General features: G+C 33.9%; 1 protein-coding gene across 14 annotated transcripts in view; it reads left to right on the top strand.

Moving 5' to 3' along the window:
• Window positions 1-22,583, top strand: part of PCM1 (pericentriolar material 1) — a gene marked incomplete at both ends in the record, with an annotated part of 69,939 nt that overhangs the window by 30,832 nt on the left and 16,524 nt on the right. For 8 of the 14 annotated variants that reach the window (XM_084232165.1, XM_084232168.1, XM_084232166.1 and 5 more), the window contains 6 exons: window positions 802-992; window positions 3,436-3,607; window positions 6,308-6,666; window positions 13,344-13,508; window positions 18,234-18,406; window positions 18,718-18,849. In XM_084232165.1, the coding sequence (XP_084088291.1) occupies window positions 802-992; window positions 3,436-3,607; window positions 6,308-6,666; window positions 13,344-13,508; window positions 18,234-18,406; window positions 18,718-18,849 (1,192 nt within the window). Of the gene's footprint in view, window positions 1-801; window positions 993-3,435; window positions 3,608-6,307; window positions 6,667-13,322; window positions 13,509-18,233; window positions 18,407-18,717; window positions 18,850-22,583 lie in introns of all 14 variants that reach the window. The other 6 variants (XM_084232160.1, XM_084232159.1, XM_084232157.1 and 3 more) reach the window with 2 other exon arrangements.

The raw sequence follows: 22,583 nt of genomic DNA, 5'->3' as shown, positions 1-22,583 counted from the left end.
TAATTGTTTCTTTGAAGTAGTGAGACTGTATAAAGTACTAAAAATGAGCAAGGGTGTTTCTGGGAGAAAAGGACATCAGCCAAATTGTATATCTGAACATTCTGTCACCTGAGAAATTTATAAGTAGTCATTTGCCCAGTCTTCCCTTTTAGTATGGTGGACTTGAATTTTGTTTTAAAAATGTATATGTCAACTTTAGATTTATAGATTTATATTAGAATTACATGGTGTGTCAGGCCTCCCTGGTGGCACAGTGGGTTGAGCGCAGCACTGTGAGGCTGTTCGCAGCCTCCACGTCGCCAGTTCGATTCCCGGCCGGCCAGGGAGATTCCCTCATGGTGCGGCAGACCTCTCCTGTCTCACCCACTGCTCCCCTCAATAGTGCATTTTGGTCCTCCTGCCTGTTCTGCTCCCTGCTCTGTCTCTGGTGGATTCTCTCACCCTCCCGTGACTCTGGCCTGAACCCCAGTAGTTGTATAAATAAATAAATCTTTAAAAAAAAAAAGCAGTTTTTAAAAAAAAGAGGAATTACATGGTGTGTAAATTATCTCAGTAAAGCTTTAAACAACAATAAGATCATTTCTTAGAATTAAGCCTACTCTCATAAAAGTGCTAATAAGTTCAGTTCTTGTTCTAAAACTTAACTGAAATAAGGACAAGCACATATTCGTTGGAGTAAATATCAGAGCATTAGACTATTCTGCATGCTTACATAAGTCATTCTTATGTATATTTTTTCTGAATATAAATAGATGGTGATATAACGGATTTTTATATTACTGACTTCTTAAATTCTTATAGGTTGAAACAAATGCTAAGTGAACTTATGCGACAACAAAATCAGCATACTGACAAACCTGGAAGCAAGGAAAGAGGCAGCAGTACATCACACCCTCCTTCTCCCAGCTTATTTTGTCCTTTCAGCTTTCCAACACAGCCTGTAAATTTGTTTAACCTACCTGGGTTTACTAATTTTTCATCGTTTGCACCAGGTAAGTGACTGAAAGAGGGAAAATAAATAAAGTACTGGAGAATACAGTTTGTGTATTATGTGGATTTTTATTCTCTTGGAATGGTAGAAAATGTTTCCAAAGGAGGTTACACACTATTGATTCTTCATAGTGAACACTTAATCTTAATATGGTTGCTAATTAAATCACTTTATGAATGATTGCTTATTAAAGAATTACCCTGTCCAGAGACTGCTGTACACCAGGCACTGTGTATAATAGGTGAATAAAAAATTAATAAAGACAGTGAGGAGCTTCTTGTCTTGCTAGACTGAAGGTGAATACTTAAGTTAGGCTTATATTTAAAGTTAGGCTTTTATTCAGACATTTTTTTGTGCTCATTATGCCAGACACTGTATAAATGATAGGGACTCAAAGATACCATTTACGTTTTAAGAACTTTAGAGTCTACTGATGAAGCTAAAAATGCTTAATATAGTGCCCCAAGTTCTATAGTAGTGGTACAAATGAGGTGAATAGCCTAGTCTGCCTTCTAGCAAGTGATTGTCAACAAATCTGTTTATTCCAGAAAAGGTGACTTTAATGAAAGAAAAAGAATTATAAAAAAATAGAATTTATTTTCGGAGATTAGGAGAGGAAGAGCTTTCTCATCAATGGAACCACTTAGAGTAACAGAGCAATCAAACAGATCACTTAGGGCATTTAGAGGTCATTAAGTTTGGCAGAGGAAGAATAATTGATGTACCTGACAAGCAGCCTAAGCTATTTGTGCTGTGCAAGACAGCTTAGACCTTCTGTTACAGACTAGGGACATCACTGAAAGATTCTGATCAGTCAACAGCATGAGATTTATAGTTCAGAAATATTACACTGGTAAGTGTTAAGTAGAGGTGGAAAGGAAAGGACTAAATATAGATGATGACTATTAGGCTGCTGCAGTAACATCAGGGAAAGAATGATAGCTTGATAGGGCTTCCCTCCTTGCTCAGGGGATTAAGTCTCAGCACTATGAAGCTATTGCCAGCCACTGCAGTATAAGTTCCATCCCTGGCCAGGGAGCTAACACACATGGCACAGCAGACCTCTTCTTTCTCGCCCCTGCTCCCCTCAGCAGTGTATCTCAGTAGATCTGCCTATTCTGCTCCCTACTCTGTCTCTAGTGAATCCTCTCCCCTGCCCCCCACACTCTGGCCTACACCCCAGCTCTTGTATTCATAAATAAATCTTTTTTTTTTTTTAAAAAGCGATAGCTTGACAAAGGCAGTGGCAGGAAGCATAAAGAAAAAGGAGTAGGGCCTCCCCTAGTAGCGCAGTGGTTGAGCGCTGGGCTGCGAAGCTGCCTGTGGCCTCTGCAGCGCCGGTTCGATCCCCGGCTGCTCCCCGGCCACCAGAGGAGGGTCCCACATGGCGCATAGACCTCTCCTGCTCCCCTGAGCAGTGTACTTCGGTCCTTCTGCCTGTTCTGTTCCCCGCTCTGGCTCTGGTGAATCCTCTCACCCTCCTGTGCTTCTGACTGTACCCAGTGCTTGTATAAATAAATAAATAAATCTTTTAAAAAAAGAAAAAGGAGTAATTGAAAAGATATTTTGAAGTTGAATGACCCATGAGATGAGATGAGTCATGGTAGAGTTGTTAAAGGCATTTGTCAGGAAATATAGGAGAAAAGGGTTGGTGGGGAAGGGGACATTGTAAATATTAATAAGAGACCACCATCTATTTTTTTAACAGGATTATAAAAACAGTGGCATTATAAAACATAACAGTCTTTTAGTTCCTGAGTGTTAGTTAATATTGGCAGCAAACTTCTTGAGTAGGTTTTATGTGACATAATAAAAAATATTGCAGTGTAGTTCCTTTTCACTGTAACATACTCATGCTAATTCTGTTCAAAGGCTAGTTATTCTTTCACATATTAGTTCAATTTTATGAAACCTTCCTGATGCCTCCTTTTCTCCCCCAAGTTGTTAGTCACTTGCAGATTCCTCTGATATGCACTGTATTAAATATTGATATTTAATTATATTTTATTTTCCCAATTAGAGTGGGAAGAACATAAACTTTGGAGTCATGCAGACCCAGGATCTAATCTGCTTTCCATTTACTAGGTTTTGATCTCTAAGTCTGTTTTCCCATTGGTAGATGTAAAATGGTAAAAACTATTTTCATAGTGTTGCTTTTGGATCATTGAACAAAATAACGTTAAGTGCCTTCAGTTGAGTGTGGCACCCGGTTATAATTTGCTAAATGTCAGGTACTATTATTTCTAGCTTTTAGCCCTTAAAGATCATTATTTATCTTTGTGTCACCAGTGCTTAAAATGTAGACTGAGCTGTAAAGAGGTGATTGAATAAATGTTAGTTTAATTAACAATTTTTTATTTTGTTGGATTTTAACAGAACATCTAATTAAAACTGTCTTAGTTTCATATAAAGGCTAACAGTGCTTCTTTACTTTCATGTATTAGGTGTGAACATCAGCCCTTTATTTCCTTCTAATTTTGGAGATTTTCCTCAGAATATTTCTACACCTAATGAACATCAGCAGCCATTAGCCCAGAATCCTTCAGGGAAAACAGAATATATGGCTTTTCCGAAACCATTTGAAAGCAGTTCTTCTATTGGAGCAGAAAAACAAAGGTATTTGACTAAAACATAATCCATTGTTTGCTTAAACACCACTTTTGTGACTATATCTGATTTTATGTACTTTGAAGACATAGGAAGTTTGGTTTGATAGTGTTGAGAATGTGAAACTTTGACATCTTATCAGATGTCTCTCAGGTATATACCTGTTGTGAGCCCTGATTTGTTAGCAGGGTGTCCTCTAAAATCCATTCTGAAAGAATATGACCTGATGTATAGAGTATTTTATGACCTTGATTTGATATCTGTCTTTCAGATTATGCCAATTCATTGATTTAGGATTAGAAATTAAAATTATTAGAGGAGAGTTGTTGTAAAGTGATGACTTCTATAGTTGATTCATTGCCCCTGTATAGAATTGGTTCCTAGCCCTATCCAAATGTAAAGTTGAGTAGTTAGATTATAAAAATTTTAGGCAAGGAAATGTTAGCGATTCATGATCTCAAGTGATAGTCAGGATTTCTTTCTGTTTCTCACATTTGTTATTTTTAATATACTTTTCCCAAATATAATTTTTGACTCAAATAGCTTGAAAGACTTGTTGGATTGGCTCTAAGCATTTTTATAGATAGTGTTTTAAATGACTGTTAAACCAGAAAATGACTGCTAGTCAGCTGGCTGGAAAAAATTATATTCGAGAATATATATATGTGTGTATATTTCAGTGTGTGTGTGTGTAGTCTTATTGTTACCACTATTTACTTAAAAAAAAATTTGATGGATAAAAACTGAAGGTCAGAAGTATATGGTTTTTCTCTCCTAACCCTTTACAGATGTATAATTCACATCTTTTTAGTTATGTGATTGGGCATGTCTCAGGCTCTTGAACTAGCATCAAAACACATAATAATTTAAGTCATGGATCTTTGTTTTGCTTTTTCACTTAACCAAAACATTGTAGAATTCAACTTTGTAGTCACCTCTAGGAATCCAGTGATTAACCTGCCTGACCTTATTTTAAATCTCTATTAAAGTATCCTGACATCGGGCCTCCCCGGTGGCGCAGCGGTTGAGCGCTGGGTTGCGAAGCTGCCCGCAGCCTCTGTGGCGCCGGTTCGATCCCCGGCTGCTCCCCGGCCACTGGAGGAGGGTCCCACGTGGCGCGCAGACCTCTCCTGCCGCCCACTGCTCCCCTCAGCAGTGTACTTCGGTCCTTCTGCCTGCTCTGCTTCCCGCTCTGGCTCTGGTGAATTCTCTCACCCTCCCACGCTTCTGACTGTACCCAGTGCATGTATAAACAAACAAACAAACAAGCAAACAAATAAATAAATAAACATGCCTCTATTAAAAAAAAAAATTAAAAAAAAAATAAATAAATAAAGTATCCTGACATCAATGCTTAGTGTACAGTTTCCATTCAGAAATGATTGTTCCATGAATCTCTATCATAAGCAATAAGCATTTATCAAAGTATAATGTAGGCTTTCCTACTGGAATAGCCCCTGCTTCATTATTACATATTTTGTGTATAATTGATAGTAAAAAAGGATGGATGTATATCTAATATTATTTTAGATGATTTGATCTGCTTCAGATCGGACCTTATCTCCTCCCCAAATCTCAGCTACTAGGAGTTTCCTGAATTAAATGACTAGAGATAATAAGAGGTCAGATGAATTGTTTTGGTCATGAGCCAGGGTTAGAAAACTTTCGCTGTAAATAGCTAGATAGTAAATAATGCAGGTTACACAGTGTCATAACCATTAACCTTTGCCATTCACTTCTTTTTTCCACCATCCACCTTTGCCATTCATTTTTGCACAAGAGCAGACATAATATTTCAACAAATATGAATGGCATTGTTCCAATAAAGCTGAATAAGCACTGAAACTTGAATTTCTTACAATTTTCATGTGTTACAAACTTAATTGTTTTTCAGCTATTTAAGAATAAAAAAATCATTCTTAGCTCTCACGCCATATGAAAATAAGTAGCAGGCTGAAATTGGCCTGTGAATTGTAGATTTGTTAACCCGTGTCATGAGTTAAATCCTGAAGGTCAGTACATCCTAAATTATATTTTTAGGAATACTGCTGTCCTTGTCATTCTTGCTCACTTTGTTCCTATGGTATATTAAAAGTTCTGAGAAATCCTGTCAACCTGTTTAACTTTGTTTTGCCTATTTTTCCCCAAACTTTGATGACCAGTGAATAGCATATTAATGTATTAAGCAATGCCAATGTTCAGCAGATAAAATTTGAAAACTGGAACTAGACCAACAGAATGAATTTAGATAATATGAGGAGAAATTATTAGATGCATGGCCATTTGTGTTTATTAAATTCTGGTTCTGTTGGAACTTCTTTAGGTAACACAGATCTGTATATGTTCTCAAATCCTCTACTATAGCTCTTTCTCAGCTATTCCTTCAAGTCTTTTGTTTCTTCCTTTTATGTCCTATTTTCCTTAATTTTTCTTTCCTATGCTTTCTCTCATGAATGCTAAATCTTTGGTTTGGAACTTTGCCAGTAAAAATGATCTAGTAAGAAAGCTCCAAAACAAAATTTTAAAGTAATTTAATGCACTAGTCTATATAATATTTACAGATCTAATGGATTTTTTTTTTTTTTGGAAAATATACCCTGTTGATTTTATTTACCTAAATCTAGAAACTATAAATTAATTAGATCTGGAGTTTTCAGTAAATACAGAAATTTCTCACTGTAATTTGTAAAACTAATTTTCATTGGTAAGGAATCAAAAACAGCCTGAAGAGGAGATGGAAAACAGTAGGACACCATGGTTATATGACCAAGAAGGTGAAGTAGAAAAGCCATTTATCAAGCCTGGATTTGCCGTGTCTGTAGAGAAACCTACTAATAGTAGTCGCAAAAATCAACTAGACACCAGTAGAAGAAGACGCCAGTTTGATGAAGAGTCATTAGAAAGCTTTAGCAGTATGCCTGATCCAGTAGATCCAACAACAGTAACTAAAACATTCAAGACAAGGAAAGCATCTGCACAGGCAAGTGTGGCATCTAAAGATAAAACTCCCAAGTCAAAGAGTAAGAAGAGACATTCTACTCAATTGAAAAGCAGAATTAAAAATATTGGTAAGTATAGAAATTTGTTGACTATTGAGCCATGTAAATGTTGGTAACCTTAGACCAGCATATTGACGTAGTAAATATTTTTGTGACTAGATGGGTAGGTACTATTCTTCACCTACTTTAATAGTCATTTTTAGTTTTTACAAAATTTATCAAATACAATTATTTTAAAATACAGCATTTCTTTTTTCCCTGCTTACTAAATTTCTTATATTTCCTATATACATGACAACTGCTATTTGGAAAACTCAGATATTTTCCAAATCGTGTACATTACTTTAAAACAATATGCCCGAGTTTTACTATTCCCTTTAATTTTTACATCTATCACTTTTGTCATCTAGAATTTAATTAGATCCTTGATTGATTCATTTAAAGAAATGTGGACCTTTAATAACCACTTTGCAGTGTTTGAATATAATATAAAGCCACTTTTAGCCCTTTGGAAACAGAATCCTAAAAAGGTTAAAAATACATATATACATTTTATTGAATCTTGCCATTAAGTATCATTATAACAAAGTTCTCATTTTAGTGTTACCTACATGCCACTTAAAAAAAAATTTTTCTTTGATTTTTTGAAGGATTTACTGAAATCTAGCAGTTAGTTAAAAATACTATACCAATTGCAGTCTCTAATATTAATATTACTAAAGGTTGTTCCTTCAAATTTGCAAGAAATACTTTTTGGCTGTGGCTTTAAGAGTTATTCTGTGTTCAATGAGAATATTTGGTGCTTAAGAATGAACTTTTAGACCTATATTAAGAAAAGTTTGAAAAATCAGTGATCATTACTATTTCTTAGAATTTAACAATACGTTAAAGTATATTAAAGGTCCTGGGAAATCCTGTAGTAAAAAATCTACCTGTAAACTTTGGCGGCATTTTGGGGTAATGAAACCCTTGAAAAATCTGATGAAAAGCAGGCTATAAAAAAAATAAATATACTTCCTTTTTCATTTTAGTACTTCATGTTATCCTTGGCTCCTGCCTCTACCCCTTTGTGTAGAATCTGATTTGATGGCTAAGTAAGCAAATTTCAAGAGGGGTTACATTTTTCTCATCATACACATAATCTTCCTTGAGATCATTTTCCAGTGTGGAAGGAGCATGAAAGTACAGCTACTGCTTTCTCCAATAAAAATAATCTCTGGTGGCACTAAGAGAAGTGACTTAAGTAGATAATAATTGTTATTTTTAAGAGAGCCTTTGGATCACTTACTGTACATTTAATTCCATGATACTTTGTATTCCACAAAAGACATTTTTGTCATATGAATATGTGAAGAAAAACTTATCACAATATTCTCTCATTTAGCTGATTTGAGTGGGCAATACTTAAACATTTTTTGTACAAAGAATCTTGGGAACTTGCTTAAGGGCAAACTGATTCATTCTATGGAGGGCATACACACAAAACAAAAAGACTTGATAGCCAAATCAAGTTAATGAATAGAGTGTAACGTACTAACATGGCAAAATCAAACAAGTCATCTAAATCCTTGCTATCCAAATGTGAACCTATGGACAAACAGAATCAGCATCTTCTGGGAACTTGCTAGAAATGCAAACTACCTTATGCCAGCTGCATAGAGTATGCACTGTTTTTCAGTGTGTATTTTAGCGAGATTCCAGTTGTTTTAATATGAATGTTAGGCACACTAAAGTCTGAGAAGCTCTGAGCTAGAGCTTCTCTAGCTTCTCTAGCTGTCAATTTCTCTAGCCACAATTTCTTCGGGAAAAGAATGTCTTAAAGGAAGTGGTAATGGAAGTGGAGGAAGATAAGATTGGAAAGCCTTCCAAATTTTCAATAAGAAAAGTATAGAGTCAGGACAAAAATAAAAAGATGAGAGGAAATGGGGAGGAAAGGTTATGGCAAATAGACCAGCATAGTTTTAGTTAAGGTGCTGTCCTGAGAGAGAAAGTATAGGCAGTTACACTGTCCCAGATTTAACTAGAGTTATCTCTTCACATGTTTTTTGCATATGTAGACAGTCTTTTAGAAATAACATGGAAAATCTTCATTTAACTTAAGTTCACATGATGGTAATATATTTTAATCTTTAGGTCTTTATATATAAAAGTACATATTTTTGTGAAGTAAAATTTTACAAAGTACATGATAATCATCTTTTAAATTTTCAATATTAGATCTTACTAGTTGAGCATGATTGCTTATCTTCTTGGGTTTTTCAATTATCAGATGTATGATTTGGTTATCATAACCAAATAATTTGGCTCTACTCTACCAGACTCATTTTCTATTTTGAATTAGGGTCATGTAGTTTAGATTTCATTACTCTTTTCTTGGAAAATGGTATAAAACTATCAGTGTACTGGGTTCTAATTGTCCCTGCCTGAATCTTTTCATATTTTCCCTCCTGCCCTTCCTGTTGCTCACTAATGAAAATTGAGATGAAATGGGTATCAAGCATTGGGTCAAGCAAGGCCTAAGAGATGTGGCCAGTAAAGGAATATCCTTTTTAGATGCAGAGTGCTTATTACTTAAATAGGCAAAGAAAAGAAGAATAGCCAAATGTGCCCGCTTTCTTTGTTCCCATATGCCACTAGAGTAACGCTAAAAGGGGCCAGATGACAATTGGAAGAGTGCTGCTGAGGGGTCAGTGCTGTACTGCAGCTAAGCCACTTTACAATATGGCGATGTGTCCTCAGTAGGTGAGACAGAAAGGTCTCCTGTTTAGTCAGAACCTGGGAGGAGATGTGAAACTCTCATATGCAAAAGGGAGTTAAGTGAGAAATGGCCACATAGCAGCTCCTCACTAGCCTCCTGTGTTTCAATGCCCTGTGTCCCAGGAGAACCATACAGCCTTCTGCCATGACTTAGATTGACAATGCAGTTTAGTCTTTACCTAGCTGGCCTATATGGATATGTGCAATGTCTCCAGGATGCCATGACTGAACTGTTTCCCTACAATACATACAACAACTGGATGTACTGACAAAGCCGAAAGTGCTAGTTCTTCTAGCTGTACCTCATACTAAGAAAACAGAATGGGAGTGAGGGGATAATAATAATGAAATGATATTGTTGCTATTGTTATTCTAGCTGGCCTACCCAGTGTTAAAGTATTAACTATCATTGATTCTTCTACTCTCCCTTGGGTTTTAATATTAGTGTCCAAGATTAAACACACACACACACACACACACACATTCTTTGACTATGGAAATCTTGCCCTTAATGTTTCTGATTTGAAACTTATTAAAACCAGGTTTTTAAAAATTAATTATAGCATGCTTCTCTGCATAGTTTCAGCTGTTTTGGAAAGTGATTTCTTTTGAATATGGGACTTTTTAAAAGAGAATTGGGGTTTCTCAGAGAAAATTTTGTGTATGCTAATATATTTTAATTTTGAAAAGAATATATTCACATTTCACATGATTCAGTAATAGTTAGAAGCTTAATAGTCAGAAGCTTATATAAATGTTCTTGTTAGAATAATATGCTGTAAGTTTTCGGTTCTACCATTCTTTTTACATATTACATCATATCCTTTATTGCTGGGCCTGTTTTGTATTAATGTCAAAAATAACCACAAGGACTCTTTCTCCAGTAAGTTTTATGCAGAATGGATGAGAGTGACTAGACTTTAGTTTTAGAGACTGTGAAGTAACATAAAAATAAGATAACGAAGTCCTTAATAATGGCCTTAAATAAAGAGAAGGTTGAATCCAGGTAAGATATCAAGTAGAAGTTGACAGTATATAATGGCACCTTACTTGTTACTAACAGAGCAACTATTGTAATCTGAAGGGTGTCGAGCTGAAAAGCATTAGGTTCTGCTGGCCCTTTTCAGATTGTCTAGACAAAGATCAGAAATCTACAGTTCCTGGGGAAATTTTGATTGGAGGAGATCCATGTTGTCTCTCGTGTTCTTGGCACCTTCCTCCTTGAGAGTCGGGTGTCAGTCTTTTTGCCATTTCAGGGTATTAATGGGCAGGAGTATCACTGAGAAGGTAGGTGGTATCCTCTGTACTCTGAACCTGAGAGAGCGTTTCTTTATAGCTGAGGAGACTAAGTAGAGCAGCTCTTCTTTTTGTATCTATGAGGGGAGACTGGCAACTTGCTGTCCAGAACATTGCTTGACCTTAGAAGCAAGGCTGCCAAGCAGCAGGCCACCATGAAATACACCCAGCTGTTAGGTCCAGCCATAAGGGTGTAAGTTGTGACTAGGCCAGTGAATGTAGCATGTATATAAAAGGGCCCCTGCAGCAAGAGAGAAGACATAAAAGACTACTAGAAAAGGTGAAATCCAGTAAAAACAGGATTACTGAAAGAAATATACACATGAATAAAATGACAGGAGCCACCTGAGCAGATTAAATAACAAATTCTCTAGAACTAGGAAAGATTAATTTCACATTTAATGTTTAGATCATTTGAAAAAAAGATGAATGCTATAAAGTCTTAACCTATAATCTAGAAAATCAAGGGGAATAATTATGACACAGAGCAAAAGGTAATAACATATATAATCATAAAATCAGAGGCTTAAGGAAAAACTTTGGATCTGATACTTAAAGGAGAAAAAAACCAGGTGGAGGTGCAATAGTTAATTAAAAAAGAAGAATCTTGAATAAAGAAATTCTGAAGACCGCAGATTAAAACAGCTGACTGTTGTCCAGCCAGGAGGCAAGGGGAAGCACATACATACCTTAGTGTGTATACTGATAAAATTCCTGAATTCCAAGGGAGAAGTAAAAATCTATAAATTTCCAGACTGAAAGAACAAGATACACACAATGAAAAATAACCATACTGACTTCTGAGAATCTCACAACACAGAAGTAGAAGTAAAATAATCCATATCTGGACAAAAAAGGACTGCAACTCTAGAGTACTATACTCAGATGAGACCTGCACTCGTCAAGATTAAAAGAAGATACTGGTTTATCTAATTTGAGGGAACTACAGGAACACATATCAAGTGTTCATATGAGAGGTTCAGTAAAGAAAACAGCTCAATCTCAGTTATTAATATAAATTCAAAGTCAAATGGTTAATTTTATCTGCAAATATATCTGAAGATTATTTTGTTGTCAATAGGGTTTATTATAGAAATTCATCATTGTAAGGCACTCTTGTTAACATAATTTATTATATCAACAAATTGAAGGATAAAAGTCATGATAGCAGTGTATCAGATAAAATCTAAAGTAATTCCTAATGAAAATTCTAAAATTCACACAAAGCAGTTATATAAATACACAAGGTATTATGTAATGCCAATCATAAATACCATTGTAAATGAAAATACTCCAAAAATATTTCTGTTGAAATTAAGAATTAAACAGGGATTTCTTTTCCACCGTCTTTATTTAGTATTGTTTGGAAAGCATTGTGAAGAGAAATTAAGTAATTGGAATAAAACTGGAAAAAGAGGGAAACAAATTTTGTACATTTTTTTCTGTAAAAGAGCCCAAGAAATTAAATATTAAAACTATCAAAAATAAAGTTATCTGTTTATGACATAAGTGTGCAGATATTTCTCTAGTATAGTAATATCTAGAAGAAATGGGAGTGGGAAGAAATTCAAAGCTATTGGAGTGGGGGGAGCTTTAGAAATAAATTCTAACAAAGTATATCTATAAAAATCTATAGTGTATTCTTAAAAACATGAAAGAAGATGGAACAAGTATAAAAACAACCATGGTCTGGGCCTCCCCTGGTGGCGCAGCGGTTGAGCACTGCAGTGGCTGCGAGGCTGCCCGCAGCCTCTGCAGCTCCAGTTCGTTCCCTGGCCGCCGGCGAGGGTCCCACAAAAAAAAAAAAAAAAAATGTTCTCAGATTAGGATCTATAAATCAGATACTCTCAAATATTTTTAACATAATTTCATTTTGAATACCCAGAACTATTTCTGTAACTGATAGGGCTGGCTGGGAGGGGCCAATAAGAATTCCAAGGCTTATGTAGAATGACAAATGTTCGAGAAAAGCCAAGAAAAGTGAAGCTAGGCGGGACTTGCCTTATCAGATTTTTAAACATACTGTAAAACTTCTGTGCCTAATAGAATGAAAGAGGCATTGGACATTATAGTAGATCAGTTAAACAATGCCCAGAAATAAAACTCGATAAGGTGGTTTAATGTAAGGTTGCATTTTTAACTCAGTGGGAAAATGGTAGGTTTAACTAATTCATATGGAATAAAGTTTAATTACTACCCTTCCATATACCAAAATAAATATTAAAAAAAGAACATTTAGTAGATTATATGTATACCTATGGGTGGTATTTTTAAACCAATTCATATTACACAAAAGCTACAATAAAAAGGCAGACATTTGACTAATGTCCATACTATTATCTCTGTAATGGATATTTTATATAGATTGGAAAATTCTTCCTTGTATTTCCAATACTGAAAAATTACTACCTTGCAGTCTAGTGCAGAATTTAAGTCAATAATAGTTTGAGTTGGGATGATATCATTAAGATGGCTACCAAAGGAAAATGAAGTGTATTAGGCTTTATTACTGTTTCACCCCATGCTTTCCAAACATATGTCCAAGACATATTAAACTGTTTTATATTCTATTTATATTAGGCCTTCACAGCATTCTAAATCGAGTTATCTGAACTTTTTCACTGTGGAAATCAATTTCCCTTTCAATTTAAATTAGTCGCAACTGATAACAGTTGTTACTTTTTTCACTCAAGGGTATGAAAGTGCCAGTATGTCTAGCACATGTGAACCTTGCAAAAATAGGAACAGACATTCAGCCCAGACTGAAGAGCCTGTTCAAGCAAAAGTATTCAGCAGAAAGAATCATGAGCAGCTGGAAAAAATAATAAAATATAATAGGTCTACAGAAATATCTTCAGGTATGTTCTTTTTTTGGTTTGCTTTAAAGACTTCGCCTTAGGTTTTGAAAAGCTCCACATTAAAGCAAATTTTAAAATTGGTCTTTCTTTCATCTTCTGTCATGTGCAAGATTTTATAGTAGCTATACAGTACACATTCCTTATTTCAGAAAATGTAAACTGAAAATATTTTGTGTTAGTATGATACTAGCTTTTGACACATTTTGATAAAATTCTAAACAAAAAAGTATAGTTGAGGGGTCTCCCTGATGGCACAGGGATTAAAGTCTCAGCACTATCAAGCTACTGCTGGCCACTGTGACAAGAGTTCGATCCCCGGCCAGGGAGCTGACCCATATGGCACAGCAGACCTCCTGTCTCGCCCGCCGCCCCTCAGCATTGTATTTCCGTAGATCTGCCCGTTCTGTTCCCTACTCTGTCTCTGGTGAATCCTCTCACCCCCTGTACCTCTGGCCTATACCCCAGTTCTTATATGCATAAATAAAATAAATCTTAAAATATATATATATTTATTTATAGTTGACAGTTTGGAATTCCTAGTTTGAAAATCTTACTGGATAAGAATTAGGTATAAAATTATAATACCCTGCTGTAAACCTTGGCTTCACTGTGCCTTTAAGTTTAAATGTGATAATGTAACACATATGGCCAGCAGATACTTGGTTTTCTCTTGCCTCTCCAGACTCATTTCTCACCACCCTCTAACTTGAACCATGGTGCTGACATTTCCCCATAGCTATTATGCTATTTCTCATCTCAGCGGTTATCTTTTCTGCTTCATGCTTTTTGCTCTTAGTTGCCCTTTCTCTGCTGGACTCCTATCTTTATTCAGCACTCTAAAATTGCATCCAAATCCAAGCCAGGCCATGTTTAACTTTTTTCCTTTTTGTTTCTATTGTAGCCTGTGTAAACCACTTTGTTGGCTGTATCACATTAGTGTTTGCCTGTTTAACTATATGTCATCCTTTTAGTCCCTTGGCAGCAGCTAATACCTTTCATATTTGATCTTAAATATTAGCACAATACCCTGACATATGGCAGACACTTAGTGTTTATTGAATGGAGTCATATTTATTTGCTACAATTTTCGTTTAAATAAGTACTAGTACTTTACTGATTTATAAAGAATAAGTATATCTCAAACAAATACAAGAGACAGTAAATAGAGACTCAATTCTCAGTTACCAGTAAGCTATCAATGAACGTAGTGCACCCACCATTTGTATCATGTTCTATATGTTTACAAATAACACCTTATTCGAGCCTCATAATTCTCTGAAGTGGTTTTATTTCCATTTTGCAGATGAAGAAACATCAGAGGAGGTACCTATTTTTTTTTTCCCAACACTCAAATAGCTAGAATACAAAATGGCACAATTTTCCTTAATTTTTCAAAAATTGAGCCCTCAACCCAGTAATTTACATTTGTAGACATTTAAATTTTGGAAACACAAAGGAGGGAATCAGAATTTAGTGTTACCTGAACGGTATAACTCCAACTATGTTTAAATAAAAAACAATGAAAACTGGAAGAAAATGCATCATATACCTTTAAACACTTTATAATGAGTACTGATTATAACAAAAGCATGTATTTTGAAATAACTTCCTCAAGGTTTTATTGCTAGGAAATGGGAGATCTGAAGATTTAATCCTGGTCTTATATTACATTTAGGATCTTTTTGGCAAAAATAATTACTGTCTTGATTCTGACATTTTCCCCAAGTTTATAATATTAATCTCTTTCCACTATCTTTAACGAATAGTGCTATCTTTAATGAGTAAAAAAATGAGGGCGAGAACGAAATTGAAAAACTTAGTAAATTTGGATCAGTTACCTAAATAATAGCAAGTTGGACATATTAGACCTTAATGTCACTTAAAAAAATATAATCATATTGATTTTGTTTGGTAAATTAAAAAATGTTTGAACAGTGTAAGTATACATTTGTGTGTATATAATTATCACTTTCAAAAAAGGGCTTAGTTTTAGCTATTACCCTAAAATTCATTATAGCATGTAAGTTTCATTATGTTATTGAAGCATAACATATGTGACTACTAGTTTTGAGTTCTACAGTCCTCTTCTCCCTTGGGAGCTGTGGGAGGTTCACCTACTTGTGTAAGCTTTTAAGAGTGAGCAGTTAAGTAGTTTATTATGATAGTCATCATCAGTCACATTAATGTAAATTTATAGCAAATCTTTCAAGATTTTCCCTGATGAGATTATTTTTTAATAGAGCATAAGCCATACATTGTGATGTAATTTTTAGTTCAGGCAAGCAATTTTAAAGAAATTTGTTTATTTCTTAATATTCATTCACTTATTCACATTTTAGACCCTGTCTTTACTATTCATCTACATTTTATGTTCATCCTTATGTCTGCCCTTTCCTACAGCACATGCTAGGAGAATACTACAGCAATCTAACAGAAATGCATGCAATGAAGCGCCAGGTAACAATCTGCTTAGTTTTGGTGCCATTTTTATATTAGAATTTTTCCATTAGTCCTAAAAATCCTTAGATTTACTTTGCTCTGATTATTTTTTTTAGCTTAGTGTACAGATCATATATATGCTGTTTGATTACTATAAAAGGTGAAGAGTTCATAATCAAATTTCTGGACCCTTTCATTTGTAATTTTTGGTTGATAAAATTGGCTGGTTTGGGGGGTTTAATTTCCTGTTAGTGCAAGTAATCAACACATGCAAATGGGTAAGAGAAAACCTTTTTATTATTTAGTTTTTTATTGATTGATTTTATGTTTCTTAAATGCTTAAAAACATTAATTTTTTTTTTGGAAACAGTTATTTTTAGTCCTAGCTCTGATTTACAGTATTAAGTATTACGTGACTTGTGTTATATTGCTCATTTTTTGTTACCAGTCAACATCTATAAGAAAAAGCATGTAAAGATCATTATAAAGAAAGGTCACGGAAAACTACAATTTGTTAGAGAATTCAAAATTATTTTTTTACACTATGTATTTTCATTAAATATGATTCTGTGTGATTTAGAATTATAAATGTTCTTTAATGCCTCCTGCAGCTGTACATGAGTGAACAATAAAAACCTGTGTGAACATTTAGGAGACCTAAGGGGAAAGAAAACAAGGAACTAGCATTGACAAAACTCAATAATCAGTGGCCCTTCTAAAGAAAGACCTCTGAAAATTAAAAACAGGATAGAATAAAGAAAGCGTGACTAAGACCAAGGATTTTTCTAGCCTAAGCTAGGATCAAGAGGCAAAAATTTCTGCTACTTTTTTTTGCAGGAAGGTGGACTGAAGCATGTGTTTGGTGTAATTCATAATTTGGGAATAATTAATGATATATAATTTAGAGTGATAATTTTATCACATGTAGAAGTATTAACAGTGTTAATAAATATATTTTTAATCTTTGAAATAAACATTTTCTAAATCAAATAATTATGCGCAAACTACAATATTGTATATAAATTGAAAGTTTACGTATCAAATAATTTCTGGAGTTTTCCTGTAAGTAGAGATGTGGTTCCTGCTTATAATATTAGTTATGTAGTAATATATTGCATTTGAACAATTTAAAACTACTAACAGAACTTTAACATAGCATTTCATTTTATGCACAGATGTCTGAGGCAAGACAGGGAGGTTGTATATTCATTGTCTTTATTATGAAAATTGAGACCAAGAGATGTTAACTATATAGTTTAGCATATTACTGGAAAGTTTTCTCATTAGACTACATTTGCTTTGCATTTTCTTATGCCTCTTTTGCAAATAGTGAATTAAATTTTTGTTTTTGCATCTTTATTTGAAAATGCAATATATTAAAATATTCAACAGTTTACCTTCCCTTTCTTAGAAACTTATCACTTATTTTTGTGGAATGTGAATATTTAGCTACATGTGGTTCTGTTACTCTAGAAAGTTTAACAGAATTTGATGGCTAGGTGAGCCACCTTTTAAAAGAGAAGAAAAAGAGGTTTTTTCCATTAAACAAATCAGTATGGGAATAGTTTCTAACTTTTAGAAATAAAGGTATGACTCTCTGCCTTTAAGGGTGATGCTAGTATATTATCAACAAATGCATATAGCAGAACTATTACTAAATTATAAAGTGCTGCCTAGATTCTGTGCAACTGGAAATTTCTGTTGGGTCACTGCCTGCTCCAATGTATACTATGTCAATAAGACAACAGTAAAATTGACTTACAGTATTATAGTTACATACTCAGTTTTTCATCAAAGCATGAGACCTGAGAAAATTAGTAGACCTGACTTGATAGGCCTTAAAATATTAGTCTCACTGACAGCATTGAGTTTGTTCTCACCATTAACATATTTCCTTTTCTGCAATGAAGTTCATATTACCAAAAAAAGAAAAATATATACATTTAGCTTATTTCATTCAACTGCTAAGAAATTCTACTGATTATATCTATGAAATGTGTAAAATTTTCTACAAATTTTTCATTGTGAAATAAGTGTTGTCTAAATAATGCTAAATAATGTTATTTGTACACACAGATATTTCTCCAGTATACAATATATCTTGATATTTGTAAGATTTTCTTTTTATAATGATAATCTTAAGATTCTTTGTATTTTAAAAGTCCTGAAATTAAGTATGTTCTGATTTCTAAGTAATTTAAAGCTAAGAGTAATGATACAAGGCAATAGAAATTATCAAGAAGGTATTTCACTAATATTAACTTCCTGCTCTTTTGTATCTTCCAGAAACTGGGAGTGATTTTTCCATGTTTGAAGCTTTGCGGGATACTATTTATTCTGAAGTCGCTACGCTAATTTCTCAAAATGAATCTCGTCCACATTTTCTTATTGAACTCTTCCACGAGCTTCAGCTACTTAATACAGACTACTTAAGACAGAGGGCTTTATATGCATTGCAGGTATCTGGTACCTTAACATTTTTTCCTAATCTATCTGGTATCTCCTTTCTTCACGATTTTATCTAGTTCTTTCTTAGACTGAAGTATGTCCTGATTCCATATGTATTTTGATTTGTTTTCTGTGTACTTTCTTGCCATTTTATTTAAAACTTTTCAGAAGTTAAGTAGCTTCTAGATGAAGTCTTTCTGAGCAATTTTTTTAGTTTTATCTTTGATGTTATTTCTTCCTCACAGTTAAGCTGTTTCTGCTTTTAAATTTGCAACTAAACATACATGTTTTATGTCAATAAATCTTTTACTTCCTTATTTAGGACATCGTATCCAGACATATTTCTGAGAACCATGAAAAAGAAGGGGATAATGTAAAGTCGGTGAATTCTGGTACATGGATAGCATCAAACTCAGAACTTACTCCCAGTGAAAGCCTTGCTACTACTGATGATGTAAGCTAATAATGATTAGTGAGATGTAGATATAATTTCAAAATGCAGTAAATGAAAGTTAGAGGTTATTGTTAGTTGCTGCAAGTATGTCAGATGTATTTGGGTTTTAGCTTTTTTAAAAACTGGAGATTGTTAAATTAGTTTGAGATGAGTTATAAAAATCAATAAAAATATGGCAGCAAACATCAAAAATTATGTATAAATGAAGGATTATAAGGTCTAAAATAACCATATTTATATCTCCACTGACAACATAGAAACTGACTTACAGCAGACATTTAAGTAAAATTTGTTACGTTTTTTAAAGACATTTAGTATACCAGACAGCAGTCACATCATAATAAGAAACCTTAAATAAGTAAAGGCGAAATAAATCAAGTTTTTGGGTTAAAAAGGAATCCTATAAAGAAAAAGTATGTATATATTCAAATTGATAAAGAAAATTTTAAATAGAGTAAAAATGTCCTGGAAATGGGAAAGGTGATTTGCCAGGGATTTGAAAATCACAAGTTTAAAGGTTAAGACACCTGATTCTATTGTAAAAGATTCTGTGTGGTCCTGGGATATCAAATACATTATTTTTTATGCTAACTCTAGCACCTGGCTGTCCATTGAGAAAAGTTCCATAATTGATTAGCAAATATCTGCTATAGGTAGTGAATTGGGAGTCTTACACTGTTTCTACTCGTTAATGATAAATGTTAACTTTATAAGTTTCTTCCTGAAATGATAGTATTGATAGTATTTTCTCAAAAAAATTGTCTCTTCTGATAACTGTTGAACACTTTTTCTGAAGTTTTTTTTCCAACTTATATTCATGTTTAAAATAATTCCCAAGTCATCTTTTTTGTTTAAAATCTTTCTTTATCAGACTCCAATACCTATAGTATCATGAGCATAAAAACAACGTGGTTTAATTGACTTTACAATATCAAACATAGATTAAGTAATCAGTACTTGGAATTAGTTATTATAACTAATTGAAAAATATGTATTCCTTTTTATGGGAAATGTAATGTGGTCCAACTGTATACATAAAAAAATAGAAGATTAGGCTACATGAAAGTTTATTAGGCATTGAAATAATGAGAATGATAAGTATCTGTTCTTTAACCCCTACAAACCAGGGACACCTCTTTTTTTAGTGATTTTTTTATCCTTAACTCTAGTACCTTCCTTTTTCTCTGAGTTACATAGAGGTTGCACTACTTAATTATGTTAAAAGGTTTTTTATTGATTTATATCATCAATATAGAAAATTTTGCTACAATTTAGGATTATGTTAATCCTACAGTGTTTTAGAGTTAATAAAATTCTGTACCGCTTAATGAGTAGGTTTCTTAACTCAAACTGATTCAACAAAATACTGTAGAGTAAGTGGCTTAAACAACATTTATTTCTCACAGTTCTGAATACTCAAAAGTCTAGTACATGGTGCTAACAGGTTCAGTTTTTTGTGAGGGACCTCTCCATGACCCACAGATGTCCACCCTTTCCCATATCTTCACATGGCAATAGAAAGCTGCTTTGATGTCTTTTCCTCTTATAAGGGCAGTAATGTCATCAGAGAGGCTCTACCGCATGACTTCATCTAAACCTGATTACCTCCCAAAGGCTCCACCTCCTAATATCACATCGGGGTTAACATATGACTTTTAGGGCCTCCCTTGGTGGCGCAGTGGTTGAGCGCTGGGCTGTGAGGCTGCCTACAGCCTCTGCAATGCCAGTTCGTTTCCCGGCCGCCAGCAAGGGTCCCACAAAAAAAAAAAAAAACAAAAAAAAAAAAACCAAAAAAAAAATATGAATTTTAGGGAAACACAAATATTCAATCCATAATGGTAGGGACTTGACATAATTCTTTTTAGTATTGCTATTCAATATTGAAATCAGTTCTTTAATAATTCATCTAAAATTTAAATTCAGCATTAATGTCAACATCTTCCCTTTAAATGCCATTTAATCATCAGCTGCAGCAGTTCAACATCCATTGTTCCTACCTATGGATCTAGAGCAGTGCTATCCAGTAGGACTTTTTACAGTGATGGAAGTGTATCTGCACTGTGTAATAGAGTTGTCATTAGTTACTTGAAATGTGACTAGTGTGATTGAAGAACTAAATTTTGAATTTTATTTAAGTAGCCACATAGGTACTGTATTTGGCAGGTAAAGAGTTTCATTCTCCATGTTTCTGTGCTGAAGTCCTTTGAGCTCCATTTATGGAGCTTTTACATACTTGTTTCAGTGTGTGAAAAAGAGTTAAGGAAGTTAAGGGAGATGAGAAATTCAAATTTAAGATGAAGAAAAAACACTACCTTATCTTCTCTGGGTGCTATTAAATTGCAAATACACATGTAATTTTAAGTCTTGAAAGAGCAACAAAATAGTTCCTTTCCCTACAATGCATTCCCTACTGCCTAAATTTCCCATTTATCATGATTTAAGCCAAAAATTTTTAAAAGTCAGTAGCCAAGGAGAAAGAACATAATTGTGGAGTAGCAATCAGAATATGAGACTTTCACAAATCATGCTATGTATAACAATTAACTGGAAAATAGTCTTGAAATGCTGAAACTATAAAATTTCTAAATACAGAAAAAATTCTTCATGACTTTAATGTAGACAAAGATTTCTTAGGACATAGAAAGCACTAACTATAAACTTTGCAAATGATTAGTTGATTGGAAATAAAGTCCTGCTTTTCAGAAGATACTATTAGAAAAAATAATCACAGTACATAAACCTAACAAGTGACTATATGTAACTGACAGATCCAGACTACATACAGAACTTTTACAACTCAATTTTAAGACAAGCAAAAAAATGAGCAAGAGATTTGAATAGGGGCTTCGCCCATAAAAGATACATGAATGGCCAATGTGCAAATCAAACCATACAGTACCACCTCACACCAACTAGAATAGCTAAAATTAAGAAGACTGACCATAAGGAATGTTGGTGTAAAATGGAGCAAATGAAACTCTCAACTGTGTATAAAATTGTACAGGCATTGTACAATTGTAAACCATTTTGTAAAATTTTGGAAAGCAGTTTGCTAGTTTCTTAAAAGTCAAACAAAAACTTTGCAGGTTACCCAGAAATTTCTCTCTTCTAGGTATTCATCCAGAGGGAATGAAAACATGTCCACCAAAATACTTGTATACTAAATAGTCATAGTGTCTTTAGTCATGATAACCTTAAATGCAAACAACAATAGATAGATAAATGTGGTTCATCTATACAGTGGATTGCTGTTCAGTCACTAAAAAATAGTGAATGTCTGAAACACAAAATGGATTAGTTTCAGAAATACACTGAACAAAAATCAGATGCTGGTTACATTTACATGAAGTTCTAGAATTAGAAAAACTATAATCTGCTGATAGAAGTTATGCAAGCAAGGTGTAGTAAAGAGTGACTGCAGAGGTTTGTATAAGAACTTTTTGGGCTCATGGATATGGTCTTTAGGGAAGGCAGTTAACATGGATGTATATATTTTTCAAAACACATCAAATTGTATACTTAATGGGTGCATTTTGTGTAAATTGTATTTCAATAAAGTTGATTTTCTTTTTAAGTATGAATGATGCTGTCATGTTTTTCTTCTGTATATCAAGTACTAGTTTTGTTAGGATTTGGAAATAGAATTTCCCAGAAGTTATAGAAATAACTAAAAATATTAACTTTTCACAGATTTAATCAGCTGGTTGTTTATCTACATAATAACAGGTTACTTA

This window comes from Talpa europaea (genome assembly GCF_964194135.1).
Source record: "Talpa europaea genome assembly, chromosome: 4".
Taxonomy (NCBI): domain Eukaryota; kingdom Metazoa; phylum Chordata; class Mammalia; order Eulipotyphla; family Talpidae; genus Talpa; species Talpa europaea.
This window is presented reverse-complemented; position numbering and strand designations above follow the sequence as displayed.